We start from the raw sequence: 16,688 nt of genomic DNA, 5'->3' as shown, positions 1-16,688 counted from the left end.
GCGACCCCGCCTCCCCCGGCGACCCCGCCTCCCCCGGCGACCCCGCCCGCTCTGGCAACTGCTCACGCCCCGCCCATTGCCGGAAGCGCTCCGCCCAGCCGCCCCTTTCCCGCAGCGCGCATGCGCAGTTCCTTGCAGACCCGGAAGCGGCTGGCGCGGAGGGAAGGTCGCCCTGGCGTATGTGGGTTTCGCTGTTTCTGGTTCAAACCTGAGTGTGTCAGCCCACACTCCTACACGCGTGGGGTCTGGGGGTCGCTACGGGCGTTAAAATCCCCGGATCCGCCTCTCCTATCCGCGGTAAGTCCCAGCGTCGCGGTGAGACGTCCCAAACCCTGGCCTCTTCGCTGCCGGGTCGGGGTCCGCATTCGTTTCCGGTTCAAATCTTTCGGAGGGCGTCCCCGCCTGTGGTGTTTCGCCCTTCGGGCCACGTAGACCCCACTGTCCGCGTTGTTTTCCTGCTTAAAACCGTCCACGGACCGCCCCTCCCACCCCGCGCCTTTAAAGTCTTGGGAGATGGACTTGTGAGATGGATTGAAACGCTTTGCGCCTCGGCCCTTAGAGGCCGGATTCCCGCCCTGGCCCTGGCATTCTGCAGACTCCACTGCCCTCTCGAGAGCCCCTCTCATGGAATAAGACGCCCGATATCCTGGACGAGCATGCTTTTCAGTGGGGTGGGATTTAGGACGGAAGACGACAGGGGTCGCAAGTTAAGGTCACCTCCTCCGCACGGGGATCGGGGCCTTGTGGAAGCGATGAGGGCGAAGGGGAGGCCAGGAAAGCGGCAGGACGAGGGGGTGAGGGGATCCGGAGAAAGAGAGACAGGGAGTATGACGGAGAAATAGAAAAGTGGGAGGGAGAAAAGATCAGTGAGGGGCCCATAAACAGATGGCAAAATAGAGGATGTGGGAGGGACCTGGAAAGAAACAGAGTGTGAGGCAAGAGAGAAGAAAATACAGAAATGCCAGAGGAAAGGGAGGAGCTCCAGAGAGATGAAGGGGAGGCAGATCGGGAGGAGGGGCCCTTGGTGAGCAGAAGTGGGGACAGCAAAGGGCAGGCTCTTCAGACAGAGTGGTTAGAAGAAAAGAGTTGGGGGACCCGAGTGCAGGGACAGAAAGGAGGGATGGGGAGACAGCAGAGGGAGAAAAAGCACCAAGAGAGCTTAGGGAGCTGGGGGTGCCAGTGAATTGGAGCAGAGGGGGTGTAACAGGAAAGAAAGAATGTGGCAGGGAGAGCAGAGGGGGCACGGAGATGGGAGAGGAAGAGGGAGAAATATAGGGAGATGGGGAACAATCAGAAAGATTGGTGAGAAAGAGCAACTGACAGTGAAATAGAGCAACTGAAAGTGAAATAGAGCAACTGACAGTGAAATAGGTTTCGGGAGTTTCAGGGAGTAAGTAGTATAGGGAAAGGAATCGAGAGAAGGGGAGAAAGCAGAGGAGGAGAGAGCGGAAACCAAATGAGCAGAAACTGAGGGAAAACACAGAAGGAAAAGCACTGGCGAACACTGAAGGAAAGAGACAGAAACAGGTGGACAGAGGGAAATATGTAAGAGTGGAGAAAGAAGGGGACCTCAGATGAGGATGGGTGATGAGATATTGAGATATGGATGATTAAGTTGTGGTATGTTTGTTGACTTGTGGCTTTATAATGGTTTTAATTCAAAATGTGCTTAATTGTGTCAGTTATGCAGATGAGGATGAGGATTGCCAAACTCCTGTTTATGAGGCTTGTGCATTTTATACCTATTTGCATCACAGGGTAGCTTCATTTGCAGCCCTTATTCACCCAGAGAGAGACTTGTCTCAGTCAGATGACAGGGGTCACAGAGCAGGTCACCTCTTGCACAGGGGGATCGGGGGCCTTGTAGAAACGGTGAGGGCAAAGGGGAGGCCAGGAAAGCGATCACGCTCTTTTTCCCTGGGATGGCATGAGGGAGGTCAACGGGGACAGAAATTACTGAGTCTCCCACTATGTGATGCTTTTTAAAAAATATTAAAAGTGTTGCTTTTTTTCCTGTTAAATGGATTTTCTTTTTTCTTTCTCTCTCTCTTACCTTTAACTCATTTTTTTAAGCCTATTGAGATAAATCTTAGTATATTGAATTTTTGCATTTCTGTAAATAATTACTAACTTTTGAAATAAGCTTTGGTGACATCTCATAACTAGCTCTTATCACTCTTTTGTAAACATGAGGTAGTCTCAATTTTTTTAAAACTTTGACCTCAGAAGTCATTAGATTAAAAAAAAATCCTAAATTGTTTTCCCTTTTAAATATTTGTGTCTAATTCAGATTATAAGCTTGTATTCTTTCTATCCTTATCTTATGTTGGAATATTCTTTGGTGCTTAGTAAATAATTTTAGACTATTTCAAGTGCACTTGGTAAGGATGTCTGTGATCTTCACAGTCAGAGCCTAGTTTAATGAGTTAGACTGATATTCAACAGCTTCTTTTCTTCCCTTTCTGTGATTTACCAAATTAGTGAGCTGTGAAGTACAAAGTAGATGATTCTCTCAAGTCTCTGACCCTTTTCTGAAAATGTTGAAAGATGGGCTGGGTTGACTTGAAACTTTGTCCTAACAGCCCATCTGTTCATGGTAAAGAAATGTGCCCTGAGCTTATTTCCATAGCTAACTCTTTTTCAGAGTTTTCAGCATCAAAACATATGTGTTCATCATTTTATATTTTTTAAATATCTCACTGTAATGTCCTGGAAAAGAAGAAGTAAATACTTGGGATCAATGTGATTAAAACCACAGAAATTTCTTTTGCTCAGGCATATTGAAGGTGATCCTAAAATTTTTAAGAAAGGAGTGAGATGAAAAGGACAGACTGCCCACTGCCTCATCTAGGCCACCCTTTCATAATTCGCTTACACACGGTTCTCACTCAACTCAGATGTTCTCAAGGCAACTTGGTCGAATGACCTTCTGGGCCTCAGTGAACCACCTGCAACATGGAGATGATGTACAAGACCAGGAATTCTGAATGACAGTGATCCCTGAAATGATTGGCAGTACCGCATGTGTGTCTATGTTGCATTTTTGTACAAGAGGGTGACCAGTTGTAATTAGAAGCTTAGAAGAGTCCCAGCCCAACAAGAGTGATGAAAACTACTAGGAAAGAGGCAGAGCATAGGCTCAGAATCAGAGACTGTCTCCCTGAGTTCTCTGTCTGCCTCAGGAGTAAATCTGAAGTAGACCACATGAATCGCTGACATTAAACACTTCACTGGCTTCCTGTCACTCTCAGGACAAATCCAGGCTCCTGGATATGACACCAGAAAGCACAGGTAAGAAAGGAAAAAATAGATAAATGGGCTTCATCAAAATCAAGAACTTTGTGCATCAGAGCCAGCCCTGATGGCCTAGTGGTTAAAGGTCAGCACACTCCTCTTTGACAGCCCAGGTTCACCTCCTGGGTGCAGAACCATACCACCCGTCTGTCAGTAGCCATGCTGTGGGGGTGGCTCACACAGAAGAACTAGAAGGACCTGCAACTAGAATATATGGCTGTGTACTGGGGCTTTGGAGAGGAGAAGAGAAAAAGAGACAGGAAGATTGGCAACAGATGTTAGCTCAGGGTGAATCTTTCTCAGCAAAAAAAAAAACTTAGTGTGTCAAAGAACACTATCAATAGAGTGAAAAGGCAGCGCATGGAATAGGAGAAAATATTTGTGAATAATATATGTGATGAAGGATTATTATCAGAATATGTAAAGAACTCCTCCAACTCACCAACAGAAACATAACCATTAAGAAATAGGCACAAGACTTATAGACATTTCTCTAAAGAGGTTATATAGATGCCCAATAAAGTCATGAAAAGACGCTCAACATCACTAATTTTTACAGAAATACAAATCAAAACCACAGTGAACTACCACTTCGCACTCATTGAAATGATTAGTATCATAAAAACCCCAGAAAATAGCAAATGTTAGCGTGAAGGTGGAGAAATTGAAACACTGCATTGCTTGTAAGGATGTGAAATGATGTAGCAGCCGTGGAAAACAGTATGGTGATTTTCTCAAATAGATAGTCAAAGAATTACCATATGATCGAGCAGTCCCACTTCTGGGTATATGCCCAAAGAAATTGAAAGCAGAGACCCATACAGGTATTTGTATACCCATGTTCATAGCGGCATCCTTCACAATAGTCAGAAGATAAAAAAACAGCCCAAATATCCATTGAAGGTTGAATTGCTAAACACAATGTGGTATATTCATCCAATGGAACATTATTCAGCCTTAAAAAGGAAAATTTTAAAACAATCCATAATACGCACAAACATTGGAAATACACAAAAGGTCAAATATTGTAGTATTCTACTTATATGAGGTGCCTGGAGTGGTCACATTCATAGATACAGAAAGTAGAGTGGTGGTTGCCAGGAGCTAGGACAGGGAGGGCAATTACTCTTTCGTGGTACAGAGTTTTGGGAAGATGAAAAAGTTCTGGAGATGGATGGTGGTGATGGTTACACAGCAATGTGAATGTACTTACTGTCACCAAACTGTACACTAATATAAGGTTAAAATAGTAATTTTTATGATATGTGTATTTTACCACCCCCCACCATTCCCACCCCCTCCAAAAAAATCTAGGCTCCTCACCTAGGCCACATAGCTGTATGTCACCCGGTCCTCTGCCAGTGTCTCTGTCCTCCTCCGGGGAGCTCACCCTCTTCTCATGGCTCACTCTGCCCGAGTCACATTTGACTTTTCTCTGTTCCCAAACTCCGGAACCTTTTCTCTCTCAGGTCTTTGTCCCTCCTCTTACCCTTGTTCCTTAGTCATCATGACTCTGGCCCTTTATCCTCCAGTCTGCGAGGGGATGGGGGCCTTGGTCCTGAGGAGGTCGATCCAGGAGGAGTACCACACCATCCACTCCACACAGTGACTCCTCTGAGGTCATTTGTGGGTACAAGATTTGTTGTGCAACCCATAGAGGAATTATAGGGAAAATCTCATAAATCTTTTGGGGGATAATTTTTGTATATTAGAGGGAATCTCACTGTTGGGTTGCACGTCAAGAAAGTTTTACATGCATTTTACAAAATGTGAATGACAATTTGGGGCGCTTCTGTGGGAAATGTGGGGATCCCATTGGAGTACATGCATCATTAGAGACATCTTCCACTTTATTTAGTAGATTACGAAAGTAGTTGCATATGGGGTGGGGTCATCGTGGGTGAAAATATGGTGTTACAGGTCCTTAGGCATCTTTTTGTTTATTATTCCATCATACAAGCCTGAATTAGTTGGGTCCTGGAATGAGATGTGGGATTTCGCAGCAGAATAGAGGGGTCATTGTGGGGTCTCTAGGGAGTGCGTCAGACCCCATGGGAACTTGTAAGAGTGTCCACGGCAGAAGTAGTGGTGCTGAAGGCTCAGGTGGCAGGTTTTTGTTAGAGAGCACTTACTGTGGGTGACTGGGCACAACTGGGGAGAGGCTGTGAGGGCCCCTGACTATTCATGCACCTTGTCCCAGGAATCAGAGGGCAGACACAGCTGCAGTGATCCGCAGCCCATAGCCTCATCCTTGGGACTGTACTTGAGGAAAAGCTGCAGCTATGACTTCATGGCTGCCAGGCCAGTGCTGGTTTCTCTGTAGTGGCCTCTCTCTGCCCTTCCCAACACACACACAAACACACACACACATATGCACGCAGGCACACACACAGTCCCAGGGTAGTCGAGGAGGAAGGGGACAAGATGTTTTAAATTAAATATGGAACAAAGGTATTTCTCTAACAGGTGGGAGGTCATAGGTCCTGGTAGGGTTTGAAGGCAGGAACACAAACACTGGGGGCATTGAGAAAATACGTCTAAAAACTAGGATAAAACTAAAACTAAAAAAAACGATATTTTCCACCACTCAGAAAACCTCTCCACAAGAGTTGAAGGGAAAGAAAGAGTTTTATTATTGAATAAGCATTAAACCTAAGTATGATACACATCATAAGGGATCCGCCAAGAGTTTGCAAAGGCAGAAAGAAAGCTCACCCTTTTTTATAGCCAAGCAGATGCAACCTATTTTGTACATGTTCTCAAGATAAATGCTTATTAGTCCTCAAGTAAGAGGACTTGACAGCACTATTTCTCAGCACTATTTGTCAATTACTATATTAGCCTGGTAATTGCAGTGGCCATTTTGTGTTAGCTAATTGTCTTCATTCAAAGGAAAAATAAAACTTCTCATAGAAAGTATGTGACAGCAGGTAGATTTACAACTAGGTGACAGGTACCTAAGTGAAGCTTGTACCTTCGTACCTGGACTGGGAGATGGGGGGCACAGTCTTTCTTGGTATTTACATTTCAAAGAGATGGCTCCCAGATCCTTGAGAAAAACATTCTTGGGCCATAAAACTGGCTAGAGGCTTATGGAGCAGACAAAGAATTTATAATTGCAAGGGTTTTTTTGTTTGTTTTTAGTAAATGCTCCAATAAAAGAGAAGGAAAGTCTCTCTCCTTTTTTGTAGCACAGGTAATTTTGTTACTATTTTCATTATTATTGGATTTTTTTTTTTTTTTTAAAGATTTTATTTTTTCCTTTTTCTCCCCAAAGCCCCCCGGTACATAGTTGTGTATTCTTCGTTGTGGGTTCCTCTAGTTGTGGCATGTGGGACGCTGCCTCAGCGTGGTCTGACGAGCAGTGCCATGTCCGCGCCCAGGATTCGAACCGACGAAACACTGGGCCGCCTGCAGCGGAGCGCGCGAACTTAACCACTCGGCCACGGGGCCAGCCCCATTATTATTGGATTTTTATTTGCCCTTACAGGGCTTTAAGGCCCAAATAATGGGAGGGAGACTTCTGAGCTGGAGCAAGGAGAAGCTCTGCTTGTCATCACCTTGTGACCCTGTGCTCAGCAGCCACTAGAGAGGGGGTGATAAAATGGGATCACATTTAGAGAAAGGAGTCTTTCCACTGAGTGCACACCTTCACCCGATGTACACAATACCGCCTTGGTCCTTTATCTTTTCTGAAATGGTAAAGTAGGGGCTTTCCCCACCAGGTGACCTGATGAAGAAAGCTCCTTTTGTCTGTTTGTGCCTCTCCTTTCTCCCCTTGCTCAAGTCTTCCAACTTCTCCTTTGCTGTGGTGTTCACACACTTCCTGCTGTTTCATCAGTCTGTAGAATCTTAGAGTGAATCAAACCAGGATTTGGGGCTGTGAATATTTAAGCCAAATGTCTTTGCAAAGTCAGAAATCTTAGATGCCAGGAAAGTGTCCATCTATGGGTCTCAGTGGCCAGGAGGACGTTCCTCTTTCTGCAGAATTCAGGCTCCTTTATTGTCATTGTGGGTGCGCTCAGCCCAAGTCAGCTATCGCACAGATTCAGCTCACTAGATTTCTTACCTGTGCCCTTCCCACCTGCTCTGGGTGAGGAGAGTGGTCTCAGTGAGGGACTCCTGGCTCCGCCCTCCTCTGCCGCCCCTCGCCAGCTTCCCCCTAACTTGTGAGAAGACCATTTTAAGCACAGCCATTTTAACATCAGCCCCCAGGGTGAAGCCTACGCCAGAGGCCTTCAATCATTCATTCAGTGCATATGGAGCCTCTACTATAGGCCACGCTTTGTTCTCTCTGCACCAGGGATTAAAATTATAAACCAATGGCATATACTCTCGTACATAATCCAGATTATTTTAAAAGATGGAGACAACTAAACCTTCCAGTTACTAATAGCCACGCAAGTCAAATGCCCCCAAACAAAGGACTGATGTAATCATTTTCTCACATACCCTCCACCTCCTTGCTTCTCCTGCACACCGTCGTCTCGTCCAACTCTGCCTGTTTTGTGTCTGTCCCCCTCTCAGCTCGAGGAAAACATAAACCCTAGTTGACTGGTCTCACTTCAGATTCTGGGCCCAGTTCCTCTGGAATTTCCCTCTTGGCCTATTCTGCCCTCAGAAGTCCAGCTCTGCCTTTCCCATCTTCACTTTTCTGAGTACCTGGAAGCAGTGGGAAGACATCTTCTTGCTGGGCCACCTGGGTTGTCTGTCTTCTTCACTGTTCTCTGGCAATAGTCTGTCCTTGAACCTAGCTGTCCCCCACCTTCCGATTGTGCATTTGTTCCCAGAACCCCTCACAGTCTCAGAATGACACTGCATCCTTCTGCCACCACGTCATCAGTTTTTACCTCTAATTTTTACCAAAATTATTTTGGTCATCACACTCAGATGGTGGTATAGTCCAACTTGAACAAAACAAAATGAAACAGAGCCTTTTTGGTCACTATATTCTCTCATCTTTAAAATAAAAAATCCTCTTAACTACATTGTCTCCTTTGATAAGAACCCTTCTATCCTTCATTTCAGAACAAAATGCACTAAAAACTTGTTTGTACTCTGTTTTCAATTCTTGCCTCCAGTTGTCGCTTGAACCCCATCCAATCAAGTTTTCCCATCTACCATTCCACTGATACTTGTCAGAGGCAGTAATGTCCTCCCATTTCTAAATCCACTGGTTAATTCACAGTTGGCATCTTAGTCTATCAACAACACGTTGAACAGTCGATCACTCCCTCTTCCTTTAAGCACTTTTTTTCCTGGCCTTCAGGACATTCTACTACTTAAAACTGAATCTTACCTATCATTTATCTGTCTGTTTCAGTTTCCTTCTCCCCTCCCTGTTCACTTCTCAGTTTCTTCTGCTGGTTTTCCCTCAACTTCCTAGTCTCTAATTATGGGAGTACCCCATAGCTTAGTCTTGGCCCTCCTCTCTTCTCTTTCTGCACTCAGTGACTTTTTTTTTGTTCCAGTAATTCTATTGAGATCGTAATCATTTATAACATTGTGTAATTTCGAGTGTACATTATTATTTATCAGCTTCTGAATACACTTTATTGTGCTCACCCCTAATAGTCTAATTTTTGTCCATCACCATACATATGTATCCCTTTACTCCTTTTGCCTACCTCTAACCCCCTTCTCCTCTGGTAACCACTAATCTGTTCTCTTTATCCGTGTATCTGTTATCTTCTACATATGAGAGAAATCATGCAACATTTGTCTTTCTCTGTCTGGCTTATTTCGCTTAACATCATACCCTCAAGTTCTTCCATGTTGTTGCAAATGGCACGATTGTGTCTTTTTTTTTTGGCTGAGTAGTATTCCATTGTTTGTGTGTGTGTGTGTGTGTGTGTATATATATATATATATATATATATATATATGCACCACATCTTCTTTACCCAGTGACTCTTTATATCATCCTATCTCATGACTTTAAACACCTTGACATCTCCCAGTTCCACATCTCCAGTTCAGACCTCACCCCTGAACTCCAGACTCCTGTTGTCCAGCTGTATCCTTGACATCTCTGCTGGGACGTTTCATGGGCATCTCCACCTGAAAATGTCCAAAAACGACGCCCTGAACTCCCTAATTGTATTCCCCCTGCCGTCCTCCACATCTCAGTTAAGATCAGTGCCCTACCGCCTGGGGCTTAGGCGACCATCTTGGCATGTTTTTGAGATATATAGTATACTACATTATTTATAGGTGTTTTAAGTAAGTTAAAGAAAGAATTAGATGTTAAGTTAAGATGGTTGAAGGAATACATGATTTCCAAAATGCTCTTGGGATAGGGGAGAACAAGGTTTGAAGACCGGGGCCTCCCTATCTGCTTCTGCCACTACCTCTGTGAGCTCGTCTTCTGCTTGTCTCCTCTTCCCTCACTGCAGCTGAGCCACACAGATGTCTTTGCTTTTCCTGGCGACAGGGTCACCACTGCCTCAGGTCTTTCCTAAGGTTGGGCCCTCTGCCTAGAACTCTGACTCCTCAAATGCATAGTGAACTTCCTTCCTCTGGTTTTTGTTCTGATAGCCACCCCCCTTCTCAGTGGAGCCTTCTCTGACACTCCATTTAACATTCCAGCCACCCCCTTACCCAAGCCCTAGCCTAGAATGCCTGCTCTGCCTTTTTCTCTCTGCTCCTTCCACTTCCACTGTCTGGATACAGGGGACAGGGCCCTGGGAGAGAGCAGAATCACAAGGTGGGACATGTGCTGGCCTTGCCTGCTCTCAGTGGCGCACCATCTTGTCTTCACATTGCTTTGTTGAGGCGTTTTGCAGATCCCTCTTGTACCCAGTCCCCAGAGAGTTCCCTTCCTGTGGTCAGGGGGATGGGGCCCAGCCTCAAGAATGTTTAAAGTTCCCCCACGTCATTCCGATCTGTATCCAGCAGGGAACGCCAGGGCTCTAGATCATCCGTTTCTGAGGACCCAAAGCAGTCCCTAATCTGGAGAGAGGTTTGAGCCTTGGGCCTTGATCAGGCCATGGTCGGTGTCCTGAAGGGGAGATCAGTCCAGCTCAGCTCCCCACTGCAGCTGATGTGAGGGCTTCACCAGGAGGGGAGTGAGTTCTGAATAAAGGGGTCAAAAAAGTCACTTGTTGGTCTCTGTGTAGGAGTTTACTGTCCCTGAATCCCTCCTGTGGCAGTGGGCAGCAGAAGAATGTCATTACATCATGATGTGCTCCCCGTGTGGGTAAGTGTGTTGACTCTGAGCATTAATAAGTAGCACATTTCTGACACTCAGGATTGACATCTCAAGATTCACTTTGCCTGAGAAAGAAGCCCGGAGGAGGAAGAAGAGGAAAGAAGGAGGAGTCAGGAATGACGCTTTCTCAGGTAAAGTCATAGTCTCAATTCATTGTTCTGTCTTCTCCTTCTTGAGTGGCCATTTGAACTTAATCTCTCTCTCTCGGAAGTGTCCCGCCTGAGACGTTTGCTGGCACTCGCCCCAGGACCTTCTCTGTCTCCTCTCATCTCCATATAGATTCTGTCTCCTATTTTTACATATATGTGTTAATGGAGATCAAAGTTAAGTGTTTTTTGTACATTTTTTCACTGTTTGCAGCTTTTTGTTTTGGTAAGTAGGCTAATATAGAATAATGTTGCCAATCTTATTTAAATTTAGTACAATTTATACATATTCTTTGTACCAAAAATGCTGACGTGCACATGAATAAAAGATGATAGATAATAGAGATTTACCCAAAATATGTCATTTAGAGGCTACTACTTTTATTTCGGTTAATTTCAGTGTATATGTTTGTGCGCACATGTGTGTATGTGAGCAGGAACCTGTGGTGTGTATAAAAGATATCATTTCAAAAATAAGTTTTTTTAACCTTTGAAAGGGTGTCTTACATGTTTTCCTTGGACGTAAGTTTTTTTCCTGCACTACCAGGTCAATGAGTTAATAGCAGTAAGAAGAATAACTCATTGTGTGTGTGCATGTGTGTATACATTGACCTTTTTTCTAGGTCCATTTTGATTAGCCTGGAACTTTTTTCAAATTTTCTCAGGAAACCCTCTGTGGATGTACTTTTAATGTTATGTGTATTACTTAACCATGTGATGGTGTAGTTCCAGTCTAAAGTGCTACCACCTGGGTCGGGTGCTGGCTCTGCCATTTATTAATTATTTGGGCTGTGGTGAGTTTTAGAGTGTCTGTGACAAAGTTGCGTCCTCTGTAAGGTGGGAACAAATCTTTTTCTAGTTAGATGCTATGTTGTTAAATGAGTTAATACTTAAAAAACATTTAGAGTAATGCCTGTCATGTGAGAAGTCTTCAAAAGTTTGAGTTACGTTACCATCGTCATTCTAGTTTTTCACTTCTCCCCTTTCATTGAAGCTGCTGTGAACTTTCTCATCTCTGAAGACACTACTCATGCTGTAGCTCGTCTAGAAATTAGATTGCAGTTGGCATATTGATCATAATATCTAGAACTTGTATATAAATGACCTTTTGTTGAATTATTTTCATTTTTGTATGTATATATATTTTTTCCCCTTCCTTTCAAATGAGAACTTTAGTTAAGTCTCTAGGTTCAGGTGCATAATGGAGATGATACAAATCTCGTACCCCTTTTCTCCCTGGACCACTATTGTCCTTTAGGACTCCCTTTAGTAATTTAGTGGCTAGAAAATCATTCCAGTGACAGGTAATATTCCTAACTCCAATGCTGGTGCTTCTGCATTTGTTCACTCTGTTACATGAATGTGTCAGTGGGAGGCGAGCAAACAGGACTGAGATATCATTCCTCTTTGTCCAAATCCAGAAGGTCACGTTTTATTCTGTACCATTATTTCTTTATGATCTTATATGATAATTCATGAAATTCTCATCTTGTATTCACCCCAAAGTGAAAAACACATTCCTAAAATTTTCTTTGGTTCCTAGTATATAAGTTACTCAAAGTAACGTCTGAATATCAACTTCCTTTTCCCTCATTTTCAGGTTTTGTATGTTGGATTTTGTCCTTTTGGTTACCCAGATATTGACATTGAAATTCCAAACTGTATTCTTTCTGTGACTACTCTTATACCTCGATGGAGAGCTTCATTTAATATGATTGTTGGATATGAAGATATTATCACAGTATACCAGAGAGGTCCATATATCTCGAATCTGGAGCAGTACTTAACTTTTTACTGAAGACTCATGTTTTTACTTCTGGCAAATTGTATAACTTTTTTAAAATATTTTTTTATTGAGGTATAATTGACATACAACATTATATTAATTTCAGGTCTACCACACAGTGATTCAGTATTTGTATATGTTGTGAAATGATCACCATGATAAGTCTAGTTAACATCCATCACCATACATAGTTACAAAGTTTTCTCTTGTGATGACAACTTTTAAGATCTACTCTTTTAGAAACTTTCAAATATGCAATACAGTGTGTATGTTTTTTTTATCATGCACAAATTTTAAAGTCGATTGATTTTAAATCCAGTAAAATTCAGTGATTTAGTGGATATCGTGTCTTCTGATGGAGAATTGTAACAAAGCAAAATTAAGGAGATATGACTTGCTCAGACTTCTCCTTTGTGGCTCTGTCAGAATGCTCATTTCTGTGTAATTGACTCTTAGACCTTTCTCCTCTCATTTTTGTGAAGATAAGAACTCTCCTGATGGCCTCTTCGCAAAACGTGTTTTCATTTCAGGAACTGCTGACGTTCAGGGACGTGGCCATCGAGTTCTCTCAGGAGGAGTGGGAATGCCTGGACCCCGCTCAGAGGGCCTTGTACAGGGACGTGATGCTGGAGAACTACAGGAACCTGCTCTCCCTGGGTGAGGACAACTTCCTCCAGAATCTGCCCTTGGGTCTCATGGCATTTTCTCTTGTGAGTCTCTTGGGAACCCCTGCCTTCCTTAACTGAAATTGAAGCTGTGTTGATTCAGAAATGAAAAGCTGTGTAATGCAATTTCTGGATTTTAAACTTTCCCATCAGGTGATCTGCCCACTTCATGCTAGTTAGTGGGGTTCTACAAGTTGAGTAAGCCCAAAACCTTAAAGCAAGACTGTAAAACATCTGGTTGCCTGGTTTTACTCGCATACTTTTGATTCAGTAGTTTTTGGAAAAGAGGTAGATATCTTTATCTTTAAATTTTTTTCTTGTTAGTGCCATCAAATTGATTCTGCCTGCTAATGACCCTGTTTAGACAGCAGAGTGGATCCCTGACCATTCTTTTTTGTGTGATCCTCTCATCTTCTGGCACAATATCAGACAATGCTCCACTGCTATTAATAGTGTTTTCATGGCCATCTTTTCAGAAGTGGGTGGCCAGGTGCTTCTTCCTAGTCTGCCTTAGGAAGCTGCTGAAACCTGGCCACCTCGGGTAACCCTGCTGGTTTTTGAAATATCATTGGCATAGCTTTCAGCGCCACAACAACATGCAGCTGCCATAGTTTGATAACTGACAGAATGATGGTATAGTTTGATAGGCCAAGATTTGTTATATAGGATACTTTGGTTTTTCTATGGTATATTTTAAGTTTTCTAAACATAACTTGTGTTTTATATAGATTTCATAGATATTTATATTTTGGTTTAAATTCTTTATTGTAATAAATCGTCTCCCTGTCTAGATGTGTGGTATAACTCTTCTTATACTAAACTAATATTTAAATATCAAATTTTATTTTATAGGAAACACAGCCAATTTCTTGCGCTGCATGTACTTTTTATTCCCTGTTGCTTATGATACTGTTTTCCACAAAATTTCTAATGTTCTGGAAATTGCAGTTTTCAATTAACCCATGAAGACTGTTTTGTTCCCCATCTTGCATTTTAACCTGAATTCTATGTAAAGTTCAGCTGTCTTTCTTGACCCATATCCCAGTGGTCTCCTGTTGTCCTGTGGCTGTTCTTGGCTTCTTATGTTGCTGATCATCTCTGCACAGCCGCCTTGCTCATGGATCTCATAGATCTCATGGAACTGCCGAAAGTTGTTTCTACACTTAACTGCTGCTAATAATACCGCCTTCTTTAGAAGTCATTCCTTCCTCTTGATCGTATGCCTATTAAGGCTATTTGTGTTCTCCTGGTGATCTGTTGAAGTGAGAGTTTATTAATTTTGGACAATTGTACATTAATTTTTCTTTATTCATGATAACGATCTATGTACAGATAGATATAGTAAGAGCACCATTCACTTCATGTCTCTTCTATGTAGGGATTATGTTAAGAGATCCAATGATAGGATTTTAGATAATTAGAGGAGGCTAGCCTAAGAGACACTATTATTCTTATATAATATAAGGAGGCAGCCTCAAAATTTTGACATATCAAAATTGGTAAATGTCTGTTTTTAAAATATGTTGTGAAATTCATCACTTAGATTATTTAAAAAAAATTATTCAGTGGAATTCACGTAACATAAAATTAGCCATTTTTAAGTGAACAATTCATGGCATTTAGTATATTTGCCAGTTGTGCAACCGCCGCCTATATCTAGTTCCGCAAGTTTTCCATCACTGCACATTAGCATGCGTTACCCAGTAAGCAGTTTGTCCATGTTGTTTTCTGTCCTCAGTCCCTGGAAACTTCCAGTCTGCCTTCTGTCTCTATGGATTTATCTATTTTGTACATTTCATAATTTTTTCAATACTATCTTAACTGTTTAGGGCCCTTTCCAGTTCCTTATAAATTTCACCTCCTTTTGTATTTCTCCATGAAAGTTTCTTGGAATTTTGATAGTGTTTACATAGACTCTGTAGACCACTTTGGTGACTATTACCATCTTAAAAATAGGAAATCTTCCAATTCATAGGTATGGAATTACTTTCCATTTATTTAGGTCTTTAATTTCTATCAACACTGTTTTGTGGTTTTCGGTCTCGTATCTTGCACCTCCTTGGTTAAATTTAAATTTTTAGGTATTTTATTCTTTGGATGTTATGGCTGGAATTATTTTTTAAGTTTCCTTTTGAGATTGTTCATTATTGTGTATAGAAACACAACTGGTTTTTGTGTATTGATACTATATCCTACAGTTTTGCTGACGTCCTTTATAACACTAGTAGGTTTGTATGTACGTATTTTATGGAATTTTCTATATGTAGGATTGTGTCATCTGCACATGGAGATAGCTTTTCTTTTTCTTCTCCAATTTGTATGTTTTCTGTTCCTTTTTCTTGCCTAATTGCTCTGAGTAGAACTTCCACTACAGTGTTGGGCAGCAGTGGTGAAAGTGGGCATGGTTTATTCCTTATCTCAGGAGGAAAGCTTTTTATTCTTTCTCCGTAGACTGTATTAGCTGTGGGTTTTCTATAAATGGTCTTTGTCAGGTTGAGGAAGTTTAGTTCTCTGTTTAGTATGCTGAGCATTTTTATCCTGAAAGGTTCTGGATTTTTTTCAAATATATATTCATCTTACAATGAGATAATTAGGTAGTGTTGGTAGTGTTTTTTTCTTCTTCTTACCCTTAATGTTGGTTATTATATTGAACCATCCACCTTTGGATTCTTGGAATAAGTCCCAGATGCTGGTTTAAGGTATATAATCTTAATATGCTGTGTATTCAGTTGGCTGGTATTTTGCTGAGGATTTTTGCATATCTGTACATAAGGGATATTGATCTGTAGTTTTCTTGTGATATCTGTCTGGCTTTGGTATCAGAGTAATGCTGGTCTCATAAAATGAATTAAAAAGTGTTTTCTTCTTTTATTTCATAGAAGGCAGGTCTTGTTTGTAAGGAACTCCGTAACGTTTTGTTTATCTTGGAACTCTTAGTTTCTCCCTCATTTTTAACTGACAATTTTGCTAGAGATAGAATTGGTTGAGTTTTTTTGTCTCTGTCAACAATTTAGCTATGTCACCCCATTTTCTCTGGACTCCATGGTTTTGGCTGAGAAATCAACTGTTAATCTTATTGTGGATCCTTTCTATATGATGAATATTTTCTCCCTTGCTGCTTTCAAGGTTCTCTTTTTGCCTTTTTCTTTCAACAGTTTGATTGTAAGTTTTTGTAGTGTGGATCCCTTTGAGTTCATCCTCCTTTCTGTTCATTGAGTTCTTAGATTTGTAGATCCATGTCTTTATTCACATTTAAGAAATTTTTGACCATATTTCTTCCAGTATTCTTTCTGCCTCCTCTTTTTCTTTCTCCCCCCCCCCCCCAACTTTGGGACTCCCATTGTTCATATGTCGGTCTACTTGATGATATCCTACAGGTCTCTTGGACTCCATTCATTTATAGTCAGTCTTTTTTCTTTCTACTGCTCAGACTTGGTAATTTCAAGTGATCTCTCCTCAAGTTTACTGATTCATTCTTCTCTCTGCCCAAATCTGATGTTGACCCTCTCTGGGAAATTTTTCATTTCAATTAGTTTACCATTCAGCTCCAGAATTTGTGTTTAGTTTCTTTTCATAAGCTCTATCTC

General features: G+C 42.0%; 1 protein-coding gene across 1 annotated transcript in view; it reads left to right on the top strand.

Annotated features, from left to right (window-relative positions):
* Positions 1-146: 146 nt before the first annotated feature.
* The window catches only part of LOC124251512 (zinc finger protein 665-like), a 120,302-nt gene continuing 103,760 nt past the window's right edge, over positions 147-16,688 (top strand). The window contains exons 1-4 of the mRNA XM_046684381.1: positions 147-297; positions 2,776-3,291; positions 10,544-10,635; positions 12,967-13,093. Of these exons, the coding sequence (XP_046540337.1) occupies positions 3,273-3,291; positions 10,544-10,635; positions 12,967-13,093 (238 nt within the window). The 5' untranslated portion in view covers positions 147-297; positions 2,776-3,272. The remainder of the gene's footprint in view (positions 298-2,775; positions 3,292-10,543; positions 10,636-12,966; positions 13,094-16,688) is intronic.

The sequence above is a fragment of the Equus quagga genome, chromosome 13 (genome assembly GCF_021613505.1).
Source record: "Equus quagga isolate Etosha38 chromosome 13, UCLA_HA_Equagga_1.0, whole genome shotgun sequence".
NCBI lineage: Eukaryota > Metazoa > Chordata > Mammalia > Perissodactyla > Equidae > Equus > Equus quagga.
Note: the sequence above shows the minus strand (reverse complement) of the source record. Positions and strands in the feature narration are given on the sequence as shown.